The 21,353-nt window shown below is 36.4% G+C and overlaps 1 protein-coding gene across 1 annotated transcript in view; it reads right to left on the minus strand.

Moving 5' to 3' along the window:
• The window catches only part of DOK6 (docking protein 6), a 456,281-nt gene that overhangs the window by 62,020 nt on the left and 372,908 nt on the right, over positions 1-21,353 (minus strand). The window contains exon 7 of the mRNA XM_003926000.4: positions 19,833-19,950. Within this exon, the coding sequence (XP_003926049.1) occupies positions 19,833-19,950 (118 nt within the window). The remainder of the gene's footprint in view (positions 1-19,832; positions 19,951-21,353) is intronic.

Below are 21,353 nucleotides of genomic sequence, written 5' to 3' on the forward strand. Positions count from 1 at the left end.
TTCCTGCCTCAGCCTCCTGAGTAGCTGGGACTACAGGTTCATGCCACCACACCTGGCTAATTTTTGTTATTTTCAGTAAAGATGAGGTTTCACTGTGTTGGTCAGGCTGGTCTTGAACTCCTGACCTCATGATCTGTGATCCGCCCCTGTGAACTCATGATCTGCCCCCGTCAGCCTCCTAAATTGCTAGGATTACAGGCATGAGCCACCGTGCCCAGCCTGAAAGAGTTTAATGAAACATAACTTGTTCTATTGTCTTTGTGCAGCTAACTTCTAAGACAGTTCCTTCAGGAAGTTGCATGAAGCTTTAGAAAATATTAGAACACATACAATTTCCAGATAGTTCTGGATTTAAAAAACTTTGGTCACTGACAGAAAAAAGGAAACTTACTGTTCAAAACATCCACTCTTCCTTTAGTCTCTATACATAATCTTTCTATAATCTTTCCCCTTTGTTCCCAGTAATTATTTTATTAACCATGGACCATAATAGAACTGCTATATTTTTCATTCTTATTTCTTAGTTGCCCTAAGCTAATTCTAAATCACAAATGTAAATAATGAACTGCCCAATTCCAGAAATAATTATTTTTCTTTAATGAAAATCTCTCTTTTGCTAGCAAATATGTAATTTTACTTGTTTATAACCATAATGAAATTTTCTTTCAAAGGTAAATATGAAGTCAAGGTAGTCATCTGGATGAAAAGATGACTTTTACCTTGATACATTTTTATCTCACAGAGAAAACTTCACAATTTTAGAAATTTACCTTTCAAATGATTTCATTTGCATAAACTGGTAAATGATTTCAACAGCTTTTATCTGAAAATGTTAATTAAAATAACCAATAGTATACAATCCTACATATCACCATTTTAAATCTACTTTGAAACCTAGCTTTTCCACCTCTAGCTGAGACAATTACTCCTAGAATACAAAAATTTCCGTGCAGACATGGTAGTAATAGAGTACTTTTCATAAGCTTTACCCACTATAGTTTCACTTTCTCTGAATATTCATATGTTTAGGTGATAAGTCATGTCATAAATAAATCATGATGTCACTAACATTTATTTCTGATTACAGATAATTTATTTACAATTAACACTGATGATAAAACTAGAGGTGGTTTACTCCAAATCATGTACAGTTTTGCATGTAGAAGTATCCAGGAACAGATGGTGAGTGATGCCACACAAAACCAAGGGTGCATTTTCTTCAAGAAATCTGGGAATGTCATGGGAGAAAACATTGGTCAGGCTTACCAACTAAACACTCTTCACTCTTCCTTTAGCAAAACCTTCTTATTTTGACAGCACTATAGAAAAAAAATCCTCTTTTATTTAAGAGTGCAGATTAAGTCTAAAAAAACTGTCTTCTGACAGTTTCCTCTGAAAAATTTAAAGGGAGACAAGCAGATGATCAGTTGGATTTGGGAATCTATTTTCAGAGCGTTTTCTCTTGGTAACTGAAATTGTTTGTGGGGATTGCAAAGACACAGTGTACACCATAATATTTCTGACAAATGACCGTCTGTCATCCAGTGAAGAGATCAGTTGAGATCTAAAGGCTAAATTAAGAAATCCCATAGCTACTATACATGGCTCTACTGTAGACAGCCCAGAAATATCTTGATGTTCATTGAAAAGCAAAGAGAACAGAAACACAGAGCTTTCTTCATCCTGCACACCTTCAAACACATAAAACATGATCACATGATTTTCACTTAAAATCTCAGCTCAGTTTTGTAACTTGCCAATACCTAGAACTCAACTGAATAATGAATATACTCGCATACACAGCAGAAGGTATTGATTGTTTAGTGTTGTATTCTGTATGGAAAGAGAGATTGTGTCCATGAAAACTTTTTACTCTATATTACTGGAACATAATCTTAAATGTTTCAGTGTTTCTTTTTGTTTGTTTGTTTTTTGAGATGGAGCCTTGCTCTGTCGCCCAGGCTGGAGTGCAGTGGCACAAACTTTGCTCACTGCAACCTCTGCCTTTTAGGTTCAAGTGATTTTACTGTCTCAGCCTCCTGAGTAGCTGAGACTACAGGCACACACCACCATGCATGGCTGATTTTTATATTTTAGTAGAGTCAGGGTTTCATCATGTTGGCCAGGCTGGTCTTGAACTCCTGACCTCAAATGATTTGCCTGCTTCGACCTCTCAAAGTGCTGGGATTGCAGACATGAGCCATCGCACCCAGCCAATGTTTCATGTTTCAAATAGGAAAGTACATGACTATTTGGGACAGGTAGATGCTGGACATCAGATTTATTGAGGGAGACAATGCTGAAAAGAGCCTTTTCAACAGCACAAAAAATGAGGTCAGAATAAGAAGCACCATAAATACGAAAAAAATCTGAAATTATCTTGATGGCAGTGAGCATCTTATGCTTTCATTCTTTTGTATTTTAGAATTTTTTTTAAAAAATTATATTTTCAACCAATCCAAATGCCCATTGACAATAGACTTGACAAGGAAAATGTGGCACATATACACCATGGAATACTATACAGCCATAAGAAATGATGAGTTTGTGTCCTTCGTAGGGACATGGATGAATCTGGAAACCATCATTCTCAGCAAACTGACACAAGAACAGAAAATCAAAACACCACGTGTTCTCACTCATAGGTGGGTGATGAACAATGAGAACGCATGGACACAGGGAAGGGAGCATCACACACTGGGGTCTGTTTGTTGCGGGGGCCAAGGGAGGGACAATGCAGGGGGATGTCAGGGAGGGATAACATAGGGAGAAATGCCAGCTGTAGGTGACAGGGGGATGGAGGCAGCAAACCACCTTGCCATGTATGTACCTATGCAACAATCCTGCATGATCTGCACATGTACCCCAGAACCTAAAGTACAATAAAAAAAATTATATTTTCAGAAGTTTTTGTTTTCTCAAATGTGAGGTAGGACCATATTTTCATGCTCTGTTATTTAAACAATTGTAGTTATTTGTACAATTCTATATAAAATCTTTTCTTTTTCCAGTCATAACACAATAGAATACTATGGCTGAATTTATTTTTCTCATGAAACTGTAAAAACATGAAAAATATGGTGAATATTTATTTATAATATAGAAAAGGATAAGTCCAGGTTTGAAGGGCATCAGAGCTGTTGCATGGTCAATAATTTCTTTTGCCAAGAAAACCAATTAGGAGCCCCTGCATATGAAGTCAAGTGGACTATGATACAGTGGCAGATTAAGAACACACAGATACACATGGACACACACCACACACACACACACACACACACACACACACACACACACACGGGGCAGGGGGACCTCTCCTATTGTTACAGCTAAATTATCTTTTACTTTTAAGCACTCATAATATTTTTTAATTTTTTCCTTACCAATCAAAAGAGTAGTAACTTGGGATACATATTCTCTCTAGGTACAATTTCTATTATTATAAGGCAACATAATTACAAGAATGTAATAAATAGCAGGCATAACAACACTGAAATTTCTTGCCAGAAACATACAATTGTGTGTGTGTGTGTGTGTGTGTGTGTGTGTGTGTGTGTGTAGACTGTATGCATTCCACAGAGCTGTGTAGGGTACTGTGCTCAGTTGGTACTAGAGGAAGTGGAGATAGTTCCTGCTTTGACGATCTAGTGAGTGTGCAGAAACAAATATAAAGTAGGGTAAAATTAATCCACTGTTATCTAGACCTCTGCGTACATTTAGCAACATCACAAGTAGAGATTGCAAAAAAGGCATTGAATGGAAGCAATGGTATAAAACGAGAGTCAAAATGGGAAAGTACAGGACCATCTGAGACAGTGAAGTCCTGGCCAACAGATTTACTGAGGGAGACAGTGCTGGAAAGAGCCCTTTCAACAGCATGAAGATGAGGTCAGAATATGAAGCATCGTGAACATCAAGAAATATCTAGAAATTATCTTAATGGCAAGAAGCATCTAATGCTTTCTTTTTATGTACTTTGCATATTAAAATTGTTTTTGAAATTATAGATGATAACCTGATTTCTATAAAAGATTCAAATAGAGCAGAAGTGAGCTAGTAAAATTCTTCTGATCACTCAGCTCCTTCCATCCCCATTCCACTCACTAGGGGGCTGGAGTTTGAAGTTCCACGTCCAAAAAACAAACAAGCAAGGCAAACATACTAACAATGGCAGTACGATGCAGTATTTTCAGAGGTTATCAGTCACAATCCTTTAGGCTATCTCTTCAGAGATTCATCTCCGTATTCTTAAGTAAAAATGGTTTTAAAAGCTGGGTTTTTAAATTTTTAGGTATTATAGATTTTCTTCCTACTATGGAATATGAAGATTTAGTGGTCTGAACCACTCCCTTCCTTCCTCTCATACACATGTTCCCTCCTTTCATCCTCAGAATAAGTACATTTTTAAAGCAGTATTTAGTGTTTGCATTAGTATCATCAATCTAATTATTATGTATAAGCCAGCCATGTAGTTTACAGTGGTTTCATGTCTGTTTTTCTCAAACTTCTGAGTTAACTTCTTTTTTTTTTTTTTTTTTTTTTGAGACAGAGTCTCACTCTGTCACCCAAGCTAGAATGCAGTGGCATGATCTTGGCTCACTGCAACCTCTGTTGCCTGGGTTCATGCAATTCTTCTGCCGCAGCCTCCTGAGTAGCTGGAATTATAGGCACCTGCCACTGCGCCTGGCTAATTTTTGCAGTTTTTAGTAGAGATGGGGTTTCACCATCTTGGCCAGGCTGGTCTTGAACTTCTGACCTCATGATCCACCCGCCTTAGCCTCCCACAGTGCTGAGATTACAGGTGTGAGCCACTGCATCTGGCCCTGAGTTAACTTCTGAGTGAACTGTTTATTACCGTGTTGGCAAGCCTGCTGTGTGCATGGCTTTATTATGCTTTCTGCACTGCCTCGGTCTCTTCCAGGATCCTTCTTATGCAATTTATTTGCTATGGCCTCTATTTTTATTTCACGCTTTCCTCAAATATCTGGTGACTTCTAACTAGCTAACTGTTGTGCATCTCAACCTGTCTCGGCCTCTCCTCGGAGAACCTGAGTTAAGTCATAGGTCTTCCTTTATTTCAGGGAACTTTTACATACATCTTGTATTTATTCTCGATGTCAGGAACACCTGTATGTTCAATTCCTTTATTTGACTTGCACACACACCCGTATGTTTTCCCGCTCTCTGACTGAATTTATTTACTTTATAATAATGCCTATTATTTTCTGAAGTTACTATAGTCTCTTTTCAGCTACAATTACTGCATTTCTAAGTGCTTATAAGATGGTTTTATTTGTGTGAGGCATTTATTATTTTCAACTTACTTTGATGTGCCCTTTAGTCTGCTTTATCTCCTTTCCATTGTCTTACCTGTTCTTGGATTTCTTGTGACTCTTTCAACCTATTAAATCAGAGTGCCTATTTTCATGATTTTCTGAATGTATAGAGAAATATTTAAAACATTTTATTTCTTCTTCAGTTTTCCCTTTGTTGATTTTCTCTTTGAAAATAATTTTTATCATCCACAAACAGATATCATGTTGCATCCTTTCTGCTTTTTTTTTGTCAGTGAAGGGGCAGTCCTATCTAGAACTAATACTTGTTCTGATGTCTAAGGGGTGATGACAGAAAAGAGGTGGAAGATTGGGAAGGAGGTCATTTTGAATTAAATATATCATCTCAGAATTCTCTGGCCAAACTGAGTAGTCCTTTGTGATAGGTCTGTTAATGCATATTGATAGCACTGAATCAACTGTTGGGGTTAGAAGAAAACAGAAGATGGCTGTCATTTTGCAAGCCTGGATAAAAGAGAGGTTGATGGTAACGTTAGGAACGTTGTGAAGGACTTACAAGTAAAAAACTGCTTTGCTAAGCACTTATGTATAAAGCCAAAAGGATATTTTTAGCATAAATAATAGGACTTATTTAGAATATCATACCTCTGATAGAATTCAACAACATTTTATTTCTATAAAGTAAATCTGAAACTTTAAGAAAGGACAATTTATTTAAAGAAAATCTCCAATAATACAGTAAGACATTTTTCTTAATATTAATGAAAATAATTATCTTTAGAAAAATTTGTTTACAAAAAATTAATATGTAAGTGATGGAATGTTGAGGCTTCAAATAAGTTAGTTTTACTTTTTTATCCTGTGTTTTTAAGTAACTATGAGAATCAAAGTAGAAGTGAAGGAAAGTGATGTCATGTCTAATAGAGCTTTCACATGCCTGCATTTCTTTAGAATATTTTGATACCTCTTGATGAACACTGAATTTTATCAAATATTTTTCTGTACCTATCAAGATCATCTCATAATTTTAGCTTCTATTTCCTAATATAAAATCATTTATTGATATTTTATTGTTAAAATAGCCTTACTGTCTGGACTATATACAGTTAGGTTGTGATGATGATGTTTTTGGTATTGATGTTTGTGAGATGAAGTGATTTTTTCCTATTTTTATATTGTCCTCCTCTAACCTACAAGGTTGAGTGCTTAGCTTATTAATTTTCCGTCCCTATTTTCTTCTAGATGTGTGTATTTAAGTCTATAAAATTTTCTCTACCAACTTAGCCACATCTCATAAATTTTGATGTAGTGTTTTCACTATCTTATATTTCCTATATTTAATAAGTTTCCTTATTATGATCTGAAAACATGAGCCCATGTTCTACAGGCTCTTGATTATTTTATGCATGTTAAGATGTGTTTGTGGCATCTTATACTGTCAAATTTTGTTACTGTTCCAAGAATGTTTAAAAACAATGTGTATTCTCTGATTTTTGTTTTTGTGTAAGCTTGTTTTATGCTGTTTAATTTTCTATTTCCTTAGAAACTTTTTTCATTCAGTCTAATAATATTTATAAAATGTATCTTTTTAAAAGTCTCATTATAATTGTCAGGTTTTCAACTTTTTTAGTTGAATCATATGAAATGGTTGCTGTTTAACAGTTGCCATTTAACAGACCTATTATGGCAGTTTCAATCGGTTCAACCTAATAATTCTGTCCATTTTTATGTGTGTGTATAATCTTAAAATACACTCAAAGGAATAAGAGTTCAGATATATTACATCTTGCTGATCAATTTTTTTTTAATAATGATAAAATGTAATGACCCTCTTTTTCCAAAACTTTGTATTTCGCCTTGTCTTCAGTTAACTTTCAACATTCCTGTATCTTAAACTTTAGATGTTTTCTGTTAGAAACAGTACAAAGCTGGGCTTTTAAAAGGTTTCCTTCCTATTCTTTTACAACAGAAAAACGTAATCATTTTTGTTTATTTTAATTCTACCTATTTATAGTTCTCTCTCTATATATTATCATGTCTATTTGTTATATGTATTTACTCTTCTTTTTCCTTTCTGCATTTTCTCTACTTCTAATTGCATTAATTTAAAAATGTTTCCTTTTCTCCTATTTACTTGTTTAGATGTATTTATATTCTTTTGTTTACTTAAATTTTTAATGTGCCCACTTGACCAAAAAGTAAAATCAAATGTAAAATATAAATGTATCCATACTTCTCTTTTTATTACCTTCCATTTCTTGTTACTGCTATCAACTATTTTACTTCTACTTTTTTTTAATACCTAAAACTTACTCTTTCTTACTATTACTGTTATTAAAGTTAATGTATATTAGATTTGGTCATATTTACCAGTTTCTTTGCTTCTTATACTCCAATCCTTCTTTGTGAGTTCAAATTCATTTTTCATTAAGTACATCCATTATTTATTTTCTTTAGGGAATTTTTCATTGGTAAACTCAGCATTTTCCAAAGATGAATCAATTTCGTCTTTATTCTTACGTATTTAAGTTGGTGATAAGAGTTTTTAGTTATTTGAAGACAGTTTTCATTATTTTCTGGCTTTTATGCCACCTGGTCTCATTTCTTGAGTGGTTATAAAATTCTTGGCCAACTAGAGATTCCGTTTCATCACTTCCTGTTCTATCTCATTGCTATTGAGATATCTGATGTCCATCTGGTTTGCTGTTCTTTTGTAGGTTATCGGTTTTTCCTTTCTGCTTTTAAAACTTCCGTTTGCATTTAGAATTGGGCCATTTTACTACCGTGTTTCAAAGTATAAATTGCTTTTTATTTTTTTCTTGCTGGAACTCAACATACCTCTTCAATCTGACAAGTCATATTATTTGTCTAGTCTGTAGAATTACCAGTTATTATATATTTACCTCATCCTCATTTGCTGTATCATCTCCTTTAGGAATGATTATTAAATCTGTGTTCAATATTCATATTCTATTCTGTATGTCTAAAGATATATTTTCCATCCCTTAATCTCTTTGTGCTGCACGCTAAGTGATTTCCACCTATCCTACCACTTGCTTATTCTCTCTGTAGTTGTCAATAAGTTACCACTTCCACAATTCAGTTTTTAACATTAACTTAACTGCAGTAAGAACACTTAACATGAGATCTACCCTCTTAACACATTTTTAATTTATTTCCACAGGTTATTGGACAACAAGTGTTTGCTTACATGAGTAAGTTCTTTAGTAGTGATTTGTGAGATTTTGGTGCACCTATCATCTGAGCATGTATACTGAACCCAATTTGTAGTCCTTAATCCATCACCCCCTTTCCATCCTTTCCCCCTCAGTCCCTAAAGTCCACTGTCTCATTTTTAAGCCTTTGCCTCCTCATACCTTAGCTCCCACTTGTAAGTGAGAACATATGATGTTTGGTTTCCCATTCCTGAGTTACTTCACTTAGAATAATAGTCTCCAGTCTCATCCAGGTTGCTGAGAATGTCATTAATTCACTCCTTTTTATGGCTGAGTAGAATTATACTGTATACATATATACTACAGTTCCTTTATTCACTCATTGACTGATGGGCATTTGGGTTTGTTCCACATTTTTGCAATTGCGAGTTGTGCTGCTATAAACATACAGGTGCAAGTATCTTTTTTGTATAATGACCTCTTTTCCTCTGGGTAGATACCTAGTAGTGGGACTGCTGGATCAAATGGTAGTTCTACTTTTAGTTCTTTAAGGAATCTCCACACTCCCATAGTGGTTGTACTAGTTTACATTCCCACCAGCCATCTTAACACATTTTTAAGTGTACAACACAGTATTGTTATCTAAACACAGATCTGTCAAATGCATGCATCTTGCATACCTGAAACTTTATACCTGCTGAACAGCAACTCCTCATTTCTGTACCATTTGCATTCCCATCAATGGTGATAAGAATTCCAATTTGTCCACATCCTCACGAATACTTTGTTTTTTAGATAATTAGCCATCCTAACAAGTGTGAAGGGATACCTCATTGTGATTTCGATTTGCATTTCCCTGCCGATCTGTGATGCTGAGTATCTTCTCAGGTACTTATTGGCCTTTTGTATGTTTGGAGAAATGTATGTTCAAGTCCTTTGCTGTTTTAAAAATCGAGTTATTAGTGTGGTTTATTTTTATTTACTATTGAGTTGTAGGAGCTCCTCATATAGTTCAGAAAGTAATTCCTTATCAGATAAGGTTTGTAAATATTTTCTTCCATTCCGTAGGTTGACTGCTCCCTCTGTTTATTATTTTCTTTACTGTGCAGTTGGATTTTGGTTTGATATAATCCCACTTATCTACTTTTGCTTTTATTGCCTGTGCTTTTGGTGTCAGATCCATGAAACCATTGCCAGAACCACCTGAAGCTTATCCTTCTAGGAGTTTTATGGTTTCAGGCCATAACCCTTAGGTCTTTAAAGCATTTTGAGTTGATTTTTGTGTATGATGTCAGATAGGGGTCCAATTTCATTCTTTCACATGTGGATATCCAGTTTTCCCAGCGAGAGACTATCTTTTCTCCACTGATAATGTTTATCATTAAACATATATGTAAAAGACATACTGTGTCACTGACAGTTTGATATCAAACTTCTCTTTCTTGTATTATGAATAGCAGGACAAAAATAACACAAAAGTTCGAAACTCCCTACCAAACCAATACAGTATAACAATGGCAGCCGAAAATTTCTAAGAGTACTCCCAAGCTATACTTTCTTCCCAAATACAGGCATTCAACACACTCTCTCTCTCTTTTTCTTTCTCTTTTCAAATCTTAGCATTAATTCCTCTTATATAAACATATAGCCATGCTCCTTAGTTTCAAAAATTGGGTGGCTCTAAGTTTGAAGCAACAAATTTTCAATTAGCGTCTATTAGTTGTAGGACAGCTGGCAGGTGCTAGAACTTCCAAAGAAGTTCTTCACACATGCCCACCGTGCTAGATGTGAAAGACATATCCAGGCTTAAATAAACATCAGCTCTGCAGTTTATTCTCTGGCAAGTGTAATTTTAAGAATGTTAATTTCCTGATGTTTCTCATCTTTTAATATCTTTCAATCATTATCAAGTAGAATATGAATGCCACATTCTACTTGGCAGGCAGAGGAAAATAAAGGAACTCTTGCTCAAAATACATGTATTGAACCTATAATTAGGGATAGGAAACATTTAGTTGAAGGGCCAGAGACAGAGATGAGATTAAGAAAAATCAAACAAGAAATAGAGACCAGGGAGAAAAAAGACCATTGAACATTTTTCTCTCTAGATTCTTCTTTGTAGTTTGTAATTAATGAAGCTTAGCCTAATACACACATATTTGAGGGAAGTAATATGATGAGAAGCCATATATGATGAACCAGATGCTCCTCTTTCTCTGTGTATGTATGTGTTTGTGTGTGTATATACGCATACATGACAAAGACAGCGGAGCACCCATATGTGTTAAAATCTGTCTGTATTAACATTTGTCTGTATTAATCAGTTTGTATTGACATTTCCCTGAACTAATATTATGTAGTGTTTATTCCCTTTGGAATAAAATCAAATACCTGTATGTAGAATTTATTTGACATTCCTTTAATACATATTCTCCACAAAATTTGATTAATATAGAACTCAATATGTTACCTCTTTTATGTAAAATATTCAGTGGGGGAAGCTTGCTGGAGAAAAATATATAGACTGAATAGACATTTTAACTTCTACCAAATTTGAGTTAAGAGAGTGAGGCAATTCATTTTAATAAAACATTGGTGGATTATACTAATCCAATGTAACATCTGGAAACTCTTAATCTTTTATTTTTTAGTAATTATTTGCACATATATGATACAACGTGATTAAAAATGGTGATTTGATATATTTCACACTGTGAATCATCTTCAGATTTTGCTTTGGGTGGTGCAGAAGAATTCAATTACTAATGTAAATCTTGTTGTTCACCTCTGGTCCAGCCAGTAGAACACAGCATATGAAAGAATCAATGTAGTATTCACTGGCTCGAGAATGCAGGTCTACATTAGGAAAGAGGTCAGGGCCTCATGGGGGAAGAAGGTCTCTGAAAGACTTCTGGGCAGTTAGGGTAAGCTAATTAGTAAAAACTGATTGGGGGCAGGAGGGTAAGTTGTAGAGGTGAGTGTGGATGTGTGTATTTGGATCGGGGCATCTCCTCTACACTAGGCTGAGCTGAATATAGTCCTTCCATGAGTTCTGCAACCCTTGGGTCTGAAAAGAGGCTCTAGTTTGCCTTAGGCTACCTGGACTGAGCAATAGAAGGCATGGAAGAAGTGGTTCATCTGTTTAAGGTGCCATGTCTTATTTATACTCACTGATGAGAATAAAAAACTTGAAGACTTAAGACTGAATTTTTTCCCTTGTATTAAAAACTTAGAGTGAGAGTTAAGCTTAGATTTAGTTTTTCTAAAACCTTAAAAACTAGAAACCATTTATAAAGCTATACATATTTTTTTCTTTTGAGATAGACTTTCTTGCTCTGTCACCCAGGCTGGAGTGCAGTGGTGTGATGTTGGCTCACTGCAACCTTCACCTTCTGGGTTCAAACTGTTCTTGTGCCTGAGTAAGTGGGATTACAGGTGTGAGCCCCCATGCCTGTCTCTCTCTCTCTCTCTCTTTCTCTCTCTCTCTCTTTTTTTTTTTTGTATTTTTAGTAGAGACAGGGTTTTGCCATGTTGGCCAGGCTGGTCTCGGACTCTTAGCCTCAAGTAATCTGCCTGCTTCAGCCTCCCAAGATGTGGGAATTACAGGAGTGAGCCACCGTGCCTGGCCTAAGCCTAGATTTGTATAGTCCTTAGAACAAAACAATTTTTCCCAAGCACAGTAGAAACTCTGTAATAATATTTCCAAGTCAGCACTGGAATAAATGGGAGTAGGACAGCCTATCTTCTGCTGCCAGAAAATGAAACTTCATAGTGGGGGGTTGGTTTATAGCTGACCCTTAAACAGCACAGTATGAACTTCACAAGTTCCTTTATATGTTGGTTTTCGTCCACCTCTGCCACTTGTAAGACAGAAACACCAGCCTCTCCTCTGCCTCCTCCTCCTCAGCCTACTCAATTTAATGACCCCCCTCTACTTAATGAACAGTAAGTATGTATTCTCCTCTTTATGATTTTCTTATCTTACTTGATTGTAAGAATATAATATATAATACATGTCAATCAAAATACACATTAATCAATTATTAATAAGCATATAATATATTGTCAAGTATATATTAATATATTAATTATTTAGTATATAATTAATATATTAATGTGTATTAATATATTATCAGAGAGGTTTCTGGTCAACAGCAGACTATTAGTAGTTAAGTTTGGGGGTGTCAAAAGTTGTACATTGATTTTCTTTAAAAAAAATAATTTGAACTTTTCTTTTAGATTCAGTGGGTACATATGCCGGGTTGTTAGCTGGGTATATTGCATGATGCTGAGGTTATGGATATGACTGATCCCGTCACCCAGGTAGTGAGCATAGTACCCAATAGTTAGTTTTCAATATTTGCCCTCCTCCTCCTTCTACTACTGTCATATTTATGTCCATATGTAACTGATGTTTAGTTCCCACTTATAAATAAGAACATGCAGAATTCATTTTTCTGTTCAATTTTCCAAGGCTAATGGCCTCCAGCTGCATCCATGTGGCTGCAAATGACATGATTTCATTCTTTTTTATGGCTGTGTAGTATTCCATAGCATATATGTACATTTTCTTTATCAAATCCACTGTTGATGGGCACTTAGGTTGATTTCATGTCTTTGCTATGGTATACACTGGTTTTAGCTGTGCAGGGGTAAGGTAGGCACCTCAACCCCCATGTTGTTCAAGGGTCAACTGTACTTTAATATATTAACAATAGTGAATCATTTTATGTTGATGATCTCATTTAATGAGATCATGAGAGGTAATACTAGAGATAAAGATCAAAATTAGAGATGAAAGAATAAGCTTAGGCAGGTTGAGTAAATTGCCCAAAAATCCCATCAGTCAGTAGTGGTAAAGTTAATATTCAAACTCAGATCTATCTGACTCCAAAACTCAAAATTTTTACCTCTATGGATAACACCTTCAAGATAATTCAAACCCAATGTTTTTTTGATAAAATCTTTCACAAAATTACTACCTCACAATCCTCACAATCCAATGGAACAAGCAGGTTTGCAAACAAACACATTGATATAATACAATTATACACAAATGTTTCTGCGAGCATGGAAAAGGAGGTGATTAATTAAGACTGCAAGCTGTGAGGAACATTTCACAGTGAAAATATTTCGTGCATTTTTCTGATGTCTGCTTTAGGGAATTATTGATTCATTTAACTCTAAAAGCTGACATCCAGGGAGACATTTCCTGCCTTTGACTTACCTTTATTAAGGTTTGGACATGCAGTAAATGTTTATAAATAAGGTTCAACAGACAGAAGTGTTGCCGCTAGAAAACGGCTCATGTTTTAAGGCCTGCTGCCAAATGGCTACCAGGCTTCTTTTTACTTCTGTGGCAGTCTTCTGTATTTTTAAACAACTGGCTACCAGAGGCTTTTATTAACTTTGTAATTTAAAAACAAAATAGAAAATCTCAATAGAAGCAATTTATATACAATGCAGTTTGAATGAACAGTAGAGAAGGACAGAAGGTCACTGCTGAGCAAAGAGGAAACAAAACCTTTGATTTATCTCCTTAATCTATGGCAGAACTCTATTTATTATTTTCTGAAGGTTATCTCTAATTCTAATTGCCTAATTCCATCCTGTCCTTCAGAGAAATTGAAGCCACAGACACTTTTTCTGTGAGCATCAAATGCCCTCTGGTGATGAGGTATGCTTTCATGCTGACACTGGTGGTCTGTAGCTTAATTACGGATATATAGGGGCAGAGCTGGCCTTTGGATATTAATCAGGCGGTTACTGAAAGCAGAACCCCTAAAGCTACCACCTTTACGAAAGGTATATCCAGTCATTCTTGATTCTGAGAGTGTACTTGTTCAAGCTGTTTTTTTTTTTTAAAGGAGTCAAAGTATATTCTACATTATTTTGTGTGAAAATAAGGGATTGTTATATGTATTAGTCTATTCTCATGCTGCTATTACAAAATACAAGAGACTGGGTAATTTATGAGGAAAACAAGTGTAATTGGTTCACATTTCTGCATGCTGGGGAAAAAGTCCCTTATAAAATCATCAGATCTCATGAGAACTCACTATCATGGGAACAGCATGGGGAAACCACCCCCATTAATGACCTCCCATGAGGTTCCTCCTCCAACATGTGGAGATTACAATTCAGATTACAATTTGAGATGAGATTTGGGTGGGGACACAGAGCTAGACCATATCATCATATCAGAAAAAGTTTAGTCATCCTGTACAGTCCCATAAACCTGCTCATTGGGTACTGTGTTCAAGCTTATATTCTTGGCCCCTGTTCTCACCATCAGTTTATAGAAGATGATGATGAACTAACCTGAGAGAAAGCAGCAGGTGTAGAGAGACAGATACTGAACCATCACATAAAGGGTCTGATCTACAGCATTTCACAGTGCTTCCTGTGTTCATGAAAATAAAGACTAGTGGTGGCAAGCATTTGTGTTCAGCCAGAGTGTTCCTAAAGCAAAAAGCAGAATGCCAACAAACACCTCACCTTGCTCAAGAAGAAGCCACATGTGGCTCACATATGGGACTAGACATGATTCCTTTATTAGCAGAGAATTTCTCTCAGGTCCACCCTCATGGAGGAAGATGTGTCCTGATGTCACACTCTCCATGCGTGGTTTATAATGCACTGCTAATTCATTTTTGAATTCAATTGGATTTACTGAGTGGCTGCAGCCCACCTGTACTGTCAATGAATTTTACTAGTTGGTTATTTTCAAAAAATGCTTTTGTCATGTTCACAAATCCTGACTTAAAGACCCAGCTGTATAGCCTGTCATCTAAATATGTCTAATGGTGACTAAAAGTCAAGGTGAGAGCCCTAAAGTAAGAAAAACTCAGTAATTTGATTTCCTTGTTTTTTTCTTTCTTTTTACCCCTTCCTCTGCACCTCTTCTCAACTTTTCTGTATTTCTTTCTCTCTCTCTCTTTTTTTTTAAATTTTTTTAAATGAGTGTTGCTCAGGCTTTCAAAACATTTCCTACTATATTTCCCAAGGCCTTGGAAATACAATGATATGAACATTAAAACAAAGAGGAAGTATTCACTTCTGAGTGGAGACTTTAAAATCCTGTTTATCCCTTTACGGTTTAGGTTTCCCTAAATCTAGAGACAACATCTCCAGTATGAGTGTGATATAAACATTTTGTGTAAGTACAGAGGAAGTTAGAGAAGTATACATATAAAATGACCTTCTAATACAAATCAGCCATCCTTATGATAATCTGGCAAAAAAGAAAACGAATGTCTTGCTTCCGCAAGAAGAGGCAACATAACTGAACTTACTGCAAACCATGAAGGGACACTGATTTTTACAGAGTAGCTGCCAAGTACTTAGAACAACATGTGCTTCTTAGAAGCTAATTATTCCCTTTTTCACTCTTTTGATTCCAGACTACTAGAATACAATAGGGAAATCACATTAACTTTTTCCTTCAGAGCACCCTTCTGAGAGTAACGTGGAAAAATTAGGCAGATTGTATTGGAAATTCTTATGCTCCAGAGATGACGGTAGATGCAGAATCTCCGTACTGATATGTCAGTCTTTAAGGGTGTATCTAGCAATGGATGAGAGAAATGAATACAGCAAAATACAGAAAAAAATACAGCTAGGTCAAAGCTTTGAGGCTGACAAGCAATTGAAGTTATAGGTAAGTCTTACTATAGAATGGATTTGTTTTCACGCCATGCATTTAAAAAAATTTCAGTACATGTGCTGCCTATTAATGAATCAATCTCTTAAACTTTATAAAAAAGTTTCCCACTTTTGTTTTCTGAATGAGGTCCACTAAATTCATCACTTCATATTGATCCCAACTTCACCTAAAAAATATGTGAAAATTCTAAAGATATATTTTTATTCCTCAGTGCTATCTGCGATTTTCTTGACAATGATATAGTCCCACATTGCCAGACTTTTACTTTGATTTGGTAAAATCAATGATGACAGAGGGCTGACAATATTCTCCTTTTTGTAAAGAAGAGGTAATGCCACTTCAAGGAGCACAGTCGGAAAATAGAGATTCAAAATAACCAGACTTCTTAAAAATTATTTTTTTAAGATAGGGTCTTGCTCTTTAGCCTAGGTTACAGTGCAGTGGTGCAATCATGGCTCACTGCAGCCTCAATGTCCCAGGCTCAGTGACCCTCCCATCTCAGCCACCTGAGTAGCTGGTAATACACGCACGTGCCATCATACCCTGCATTATTTATTTATTGTTATTATTGTTGTTGTTTGCAGAGATGGAGTCTCACTATAGTGCCTGGTCTCAAACTCCTGGACTCAAGCAATCCTTTCTGTCAAGTTGCCGGCTTGGCCCTCTTCCAAGCTGAACTTTCCTTCTTTTCTTCCTTTCCTTACTATTCTAAAGCTTTTTAATAAATGTTCACTTCTGCTCTGAAACTTGCCTGAATCTCTCTTTTTGCCTTATGCTCCTCAGCAGAATTCTTTCTTCTGAGAAGGCAAGAATTGAAGTTGCCACAGACCTGTATGGATTTGCTGCCGGTAACTTGGGTAACTTTGGTATCTGCCACGACTAACATATTTGGTGCACCTGACTCAGATACCTTCCTAGCGAGAAACAGACAATTCTCATTGGGGAAAGATTGAGCTCCAGACAATCCTCGGTGAGGAAAATCATCCTCTTAATATTCGAGTCACCCTTCTAGAGGGGACATCTGCACTGCCCATCAGTGAGACAAGACAGTGGTGAAATCCTGCCCCTGTCTCCCATGGACCTGCTTGGATACCATTTTCATCAACTCATGCAGCCAACTCAGCCCTGACAGCTAGCAAGGAGCCCAGATCCGCAGAACCACGACCACCCCTCTGTCAGCAGGAAGCAGTTACAGAAAACTGACCTGCATCCATTTACCCCCAAAGATTTGGGGTCCTGGTGTCTTAAGGTGGGCAATGTTACAGCAGGTAGCTAATCATGTATGAGCAGGGCAGGAGAGAGAAACCCCCCTCCCAACACAAACCAGGAGTGCTGGGCAACAATCAGCTAATGGTCAGGAGGTTGTTAACTGTTTTTCTAAAGCAATAATTAGTCACAGCCAGCCCCAGGAAAAGGCAGGTGCCTAATAGATAGAAAACACCTAAAACTGATCAGCAGTTTCCCAGCAGGATTTCAGGTGTAGGGAGACATAATGCAAGATCCCGGAAGTATGCCAGTGTATAAAACCGAAGTCAAGAGGTCAAGCTGCGTGCTTGGTTTCTCAAGTTGCCTGCCTTGCTGTCTTTCAAGGTAAATTTTCCTTCTTTTCTTTCTCTCCTTTTCTTTGTTGCTCTAAAGCTTTTTAACAAACTCTCACTTCTGCTCTGGGGAAAAAATTCGAACTCTCAAAGTGCTGGGATTACAGGCAGGAGTCACCATGCTTGGTGGATAACTAGACTTTTCAGCATAGTTTTGTGGAAAAGGTACATGTGTATGGAAGGGTGCTGAGGGTCTGCTATTATTTTTATTTCTTCCTTATTTTCAGTTTTATTCTGCCCTGATTCCATTAGGGACTAGCATCAAAGGAAAAAAAAACTATCAAGGTTCCTTGCTCTATGCTTGTTTTGACTATCACAACAGAACTTCTGAAAGAGGCATGAAACAAACGACCGTTATCAAAGCATGACTAGCAACTTTATATCTTTATCTTTCTATTTATCTACGTCTATATTACCTCTGTCTACTATCAATCATCTATCCCCTTATCTGGATACTTAAATTTTTATATCTGTGTATTTAACAGTGAGGGGTATATAGGGAGGTAGAATGTATTGCTCTAAGAAACACTCGGTACGAAAAGTAAACCCACAGTGTAGTGAAATGTAATTTCCATTGAATGTATTTTATAAATATTTGACTTAAGTAACTACCCTAGTCAATGCTGATTTTTATTCTTTAAAAACTACAGTCACTACCTAACAGAAACATGAAATACTGAGATCACTTAAGTAAACCGTAATTGACAAGGGATGTCAAGCCCTTAGCTGGAAATCAGTATTAGTGAGATAAATGAGAGTATTTCAACCAGTTATTACATCTATACTACAAATCAACATCTTCCTTCAGGAAGTCTCTGGCAATGTTTTAGAACATTCCAGTGCATTCTAATTTTTTTATTGGCTATACGAGAAAGCTTTCTGAAGTTGTGTATCAGCCTGTCTTTTCTCTGTCTTCATAAAAAGTTTCCTTCATACTACCATGAAAACAATAGTTCTTATTTTCTGGAATTATAGATCAAACCCTTGACAAACCTAAAGTTGTCCTTATATTACTTCTGACCCACTCCTACGTTTTTTGGATTTAATATCATTCATATCTCACTTTTTTGCTTACAAATTTGATCTTTCCATTTAAATATTTTATAGTTCCAGTTTTTAAGAGAATATCAATACCTACATAGGTTTAGATAAAAATAACCTCACATTACAAGCATATTTCCTAACTTTTAATCGCAGGAATGGGTGAGATTAATTTTGCATAATCGTGATGCAGGCAATTTGAGTGCATGGTTGCTGGCATTTGAAGAGGGACGTAAAAGCCCGAGACACACGTCTTTTCTTTCCAGTTCTCGAAATTGCCAATCCAGTCCCCACCCCTTGCTTTTCTCAACCCTCTAATCCTTCTATTAAATATTTTCTCATACAAACAAATAATGAAGATAACCCTTAAATACAGGCGGTCAATACTGTTCTGAACAGGAAGACAACTGCTGAAGCTGGGTTGTCTGCTGCTGTTAGTCAAAAATCTGTTATTAATTTGATTCATCTGCTAAGCTATTCCTATGCTAGTTAATTGACCATTTGTTAGAAAAGTACAAAGGCAAAGTATCTACACGTGGCCCCTTCTACCCTGCACCCTCTTCAAATGGTTTCGATATTAGGGCTTTGGCTAAACGTTAAGACTTTCATGGGCAGGTTTATGTACCAGTTTACGGCAGAGCCTTAAGGCCTGAAGTCAGCCTTCCGAACTGATATTTAATCCTTTCAAAGAAAAAAAGATGCGAAAAAAATAAAACCTTCATAAAACCCAGCGTGAAGCAGACCTCAACATTAGCTTTTAGCTTCTGATAATGTGCTTGGTATAATGTTTTAGTCAAGTTCTTGTGCCAAATTGGGTCCTTCACCCTCACAGTGATTTTTGGATTTTTTTTTTTTTTTTTTTTTTTTTTGCCACGAGCATATGAAATGATAGCTTTTAAAAAGCCACTGTAAATTTCAGCTCCCACTGTGGCCAATGACAGCTGAAAAGTGGGAATGGAGGAAAAGCAAGCAATGCAAATACAAAGCAATTTGCATGACTCAGTCCACCTGGAGAAAGCTAATGGAGGCGCTCCTTTCTTACTTTAAAGTGACTTGCCTTGCAAACTGTAGATTTCACCGACGCTGTTCTGACGGGTGATGTGATGCCAGTACGCACTGCGAGGAAGAGAGATTGATTTGGATAATGTCATTGGTTCAGTCAAACTTGTCTGAAGCTAAAAGAGAAAAGAAAATGTGTTTTAGGCCTTAAGATATTAAACTGAAATCTGCTTTTTTAAATGTTCAGGGTTAAATGTGAGTGACAGACAGTAAGATCTGTTAGAGATACTTGCATGATCCCCTGTTAAAGGGTAACTTTTTAAAAAGTAAAATCATTACTCAAAAATAGGAAAGGAATACTTGTAAACAACTTAATGTAACTCGTTAATTAAGAGGGGAACAGTAAGATGAAAGGAATGATTCCAGTGAACATAGCAGTGGGGAATGCTGGCAAATATTCAGGGCATGATCAATTGTACTCTACTGGACACATTATTTACATTTCTATGGACAAGAATTATATGCATGACTTTCAGCTTTCTACAATTTAGAGTTGTAAAATAACTCAAAAAATGAAGGTACCAGCCCCTTCAGAAGCAGAGACCCATGAAAAATTTACAGAATACCCGTTATTTATTGTTTTGACTCATTTCAATCGCTAAAATTTTTGTCTTACACTTCTCCTATCCTTATACAGTGGCTGTTTTCTCAAACAGGCATTTTCCCTTGCTCCTGTGATAGAATCTTGTACATATTAAAAAGCGTATTCTCTGAGAAACGCTGTGATAAAATTATGGCATGTTTGTTTATTCAAAACATACATTTTAAGGACAGCCGAGAAGTGATATCACATCCCTTGCTCAGGCACGTGATTAGTTCAAAGAAAATAGTAGTTTACATTACATTTTCAAGAAACAGCTTTATTAACATACAACAAGTTTCAAGAAAAACGTAGAAATAGCTTATTTAGTCTTGGCACACAGTGTCTCTGATCCAGGCATGCGCCACCATGCCCAGCTAAATTTTTGTATTTTTAGTAGAGACGGTTTCACTATGTTGACCAGGATGGTCTCGATCTCTTGACCTCATGATCCACCTGCCTCGGCCTCCCAAAGTGCTGGGATTACAGGCTTGAGCCACCGCGCCCGGCCTGAGCAAATAGTTTTTGACAGACGATGAGCAATCTTCTAATTAATAAAGTCTCACATTTTCTCTTTATTTAATGCCTGATTCCTGCCAAAGCTGGGCATTGCAAAGATCATCTCTGTCAAATCTAGGCTTTGCATGCCTTTCCGCTCACTGTGGTACGTACCTCCCACTGTATACCTGCACACTCCTAGCCTGGCACTTGATGCTTGGATGGGTCACATACTCTGCATCCAGCATTGGATTTGACTCTTACCACCCTTCATAGAAGATGCCATCAGGAAAGTACCTTATACGACACAACACGTCTTTCAAGGCCACATAAAACTAAGAGGTTCTTACATTTTAATAGCAAGTATAATTAAAGAGCTTGAACATATTTATTTCATTTTACTTTATTAGTAGTAAGGCATTTCTGGAGCTGCTATGTCTT

The sequence above is a fragment of the Saimiri boliviensis genome, chromosome 13 (genome assembly GCF_048565385.1).
Source record: "Saimiri boliviensis isolate mSaiBol1 chromosome 13, mSaiBol1.pri, whole genome shotgun sequence".
Taxonomy (NCBI): domain Eukaryota; kingdom Metazoa; phylum Chordata; class Mammalia; order Primates; family Cebidae; genus Saimiri; species Saimiri boliviensis.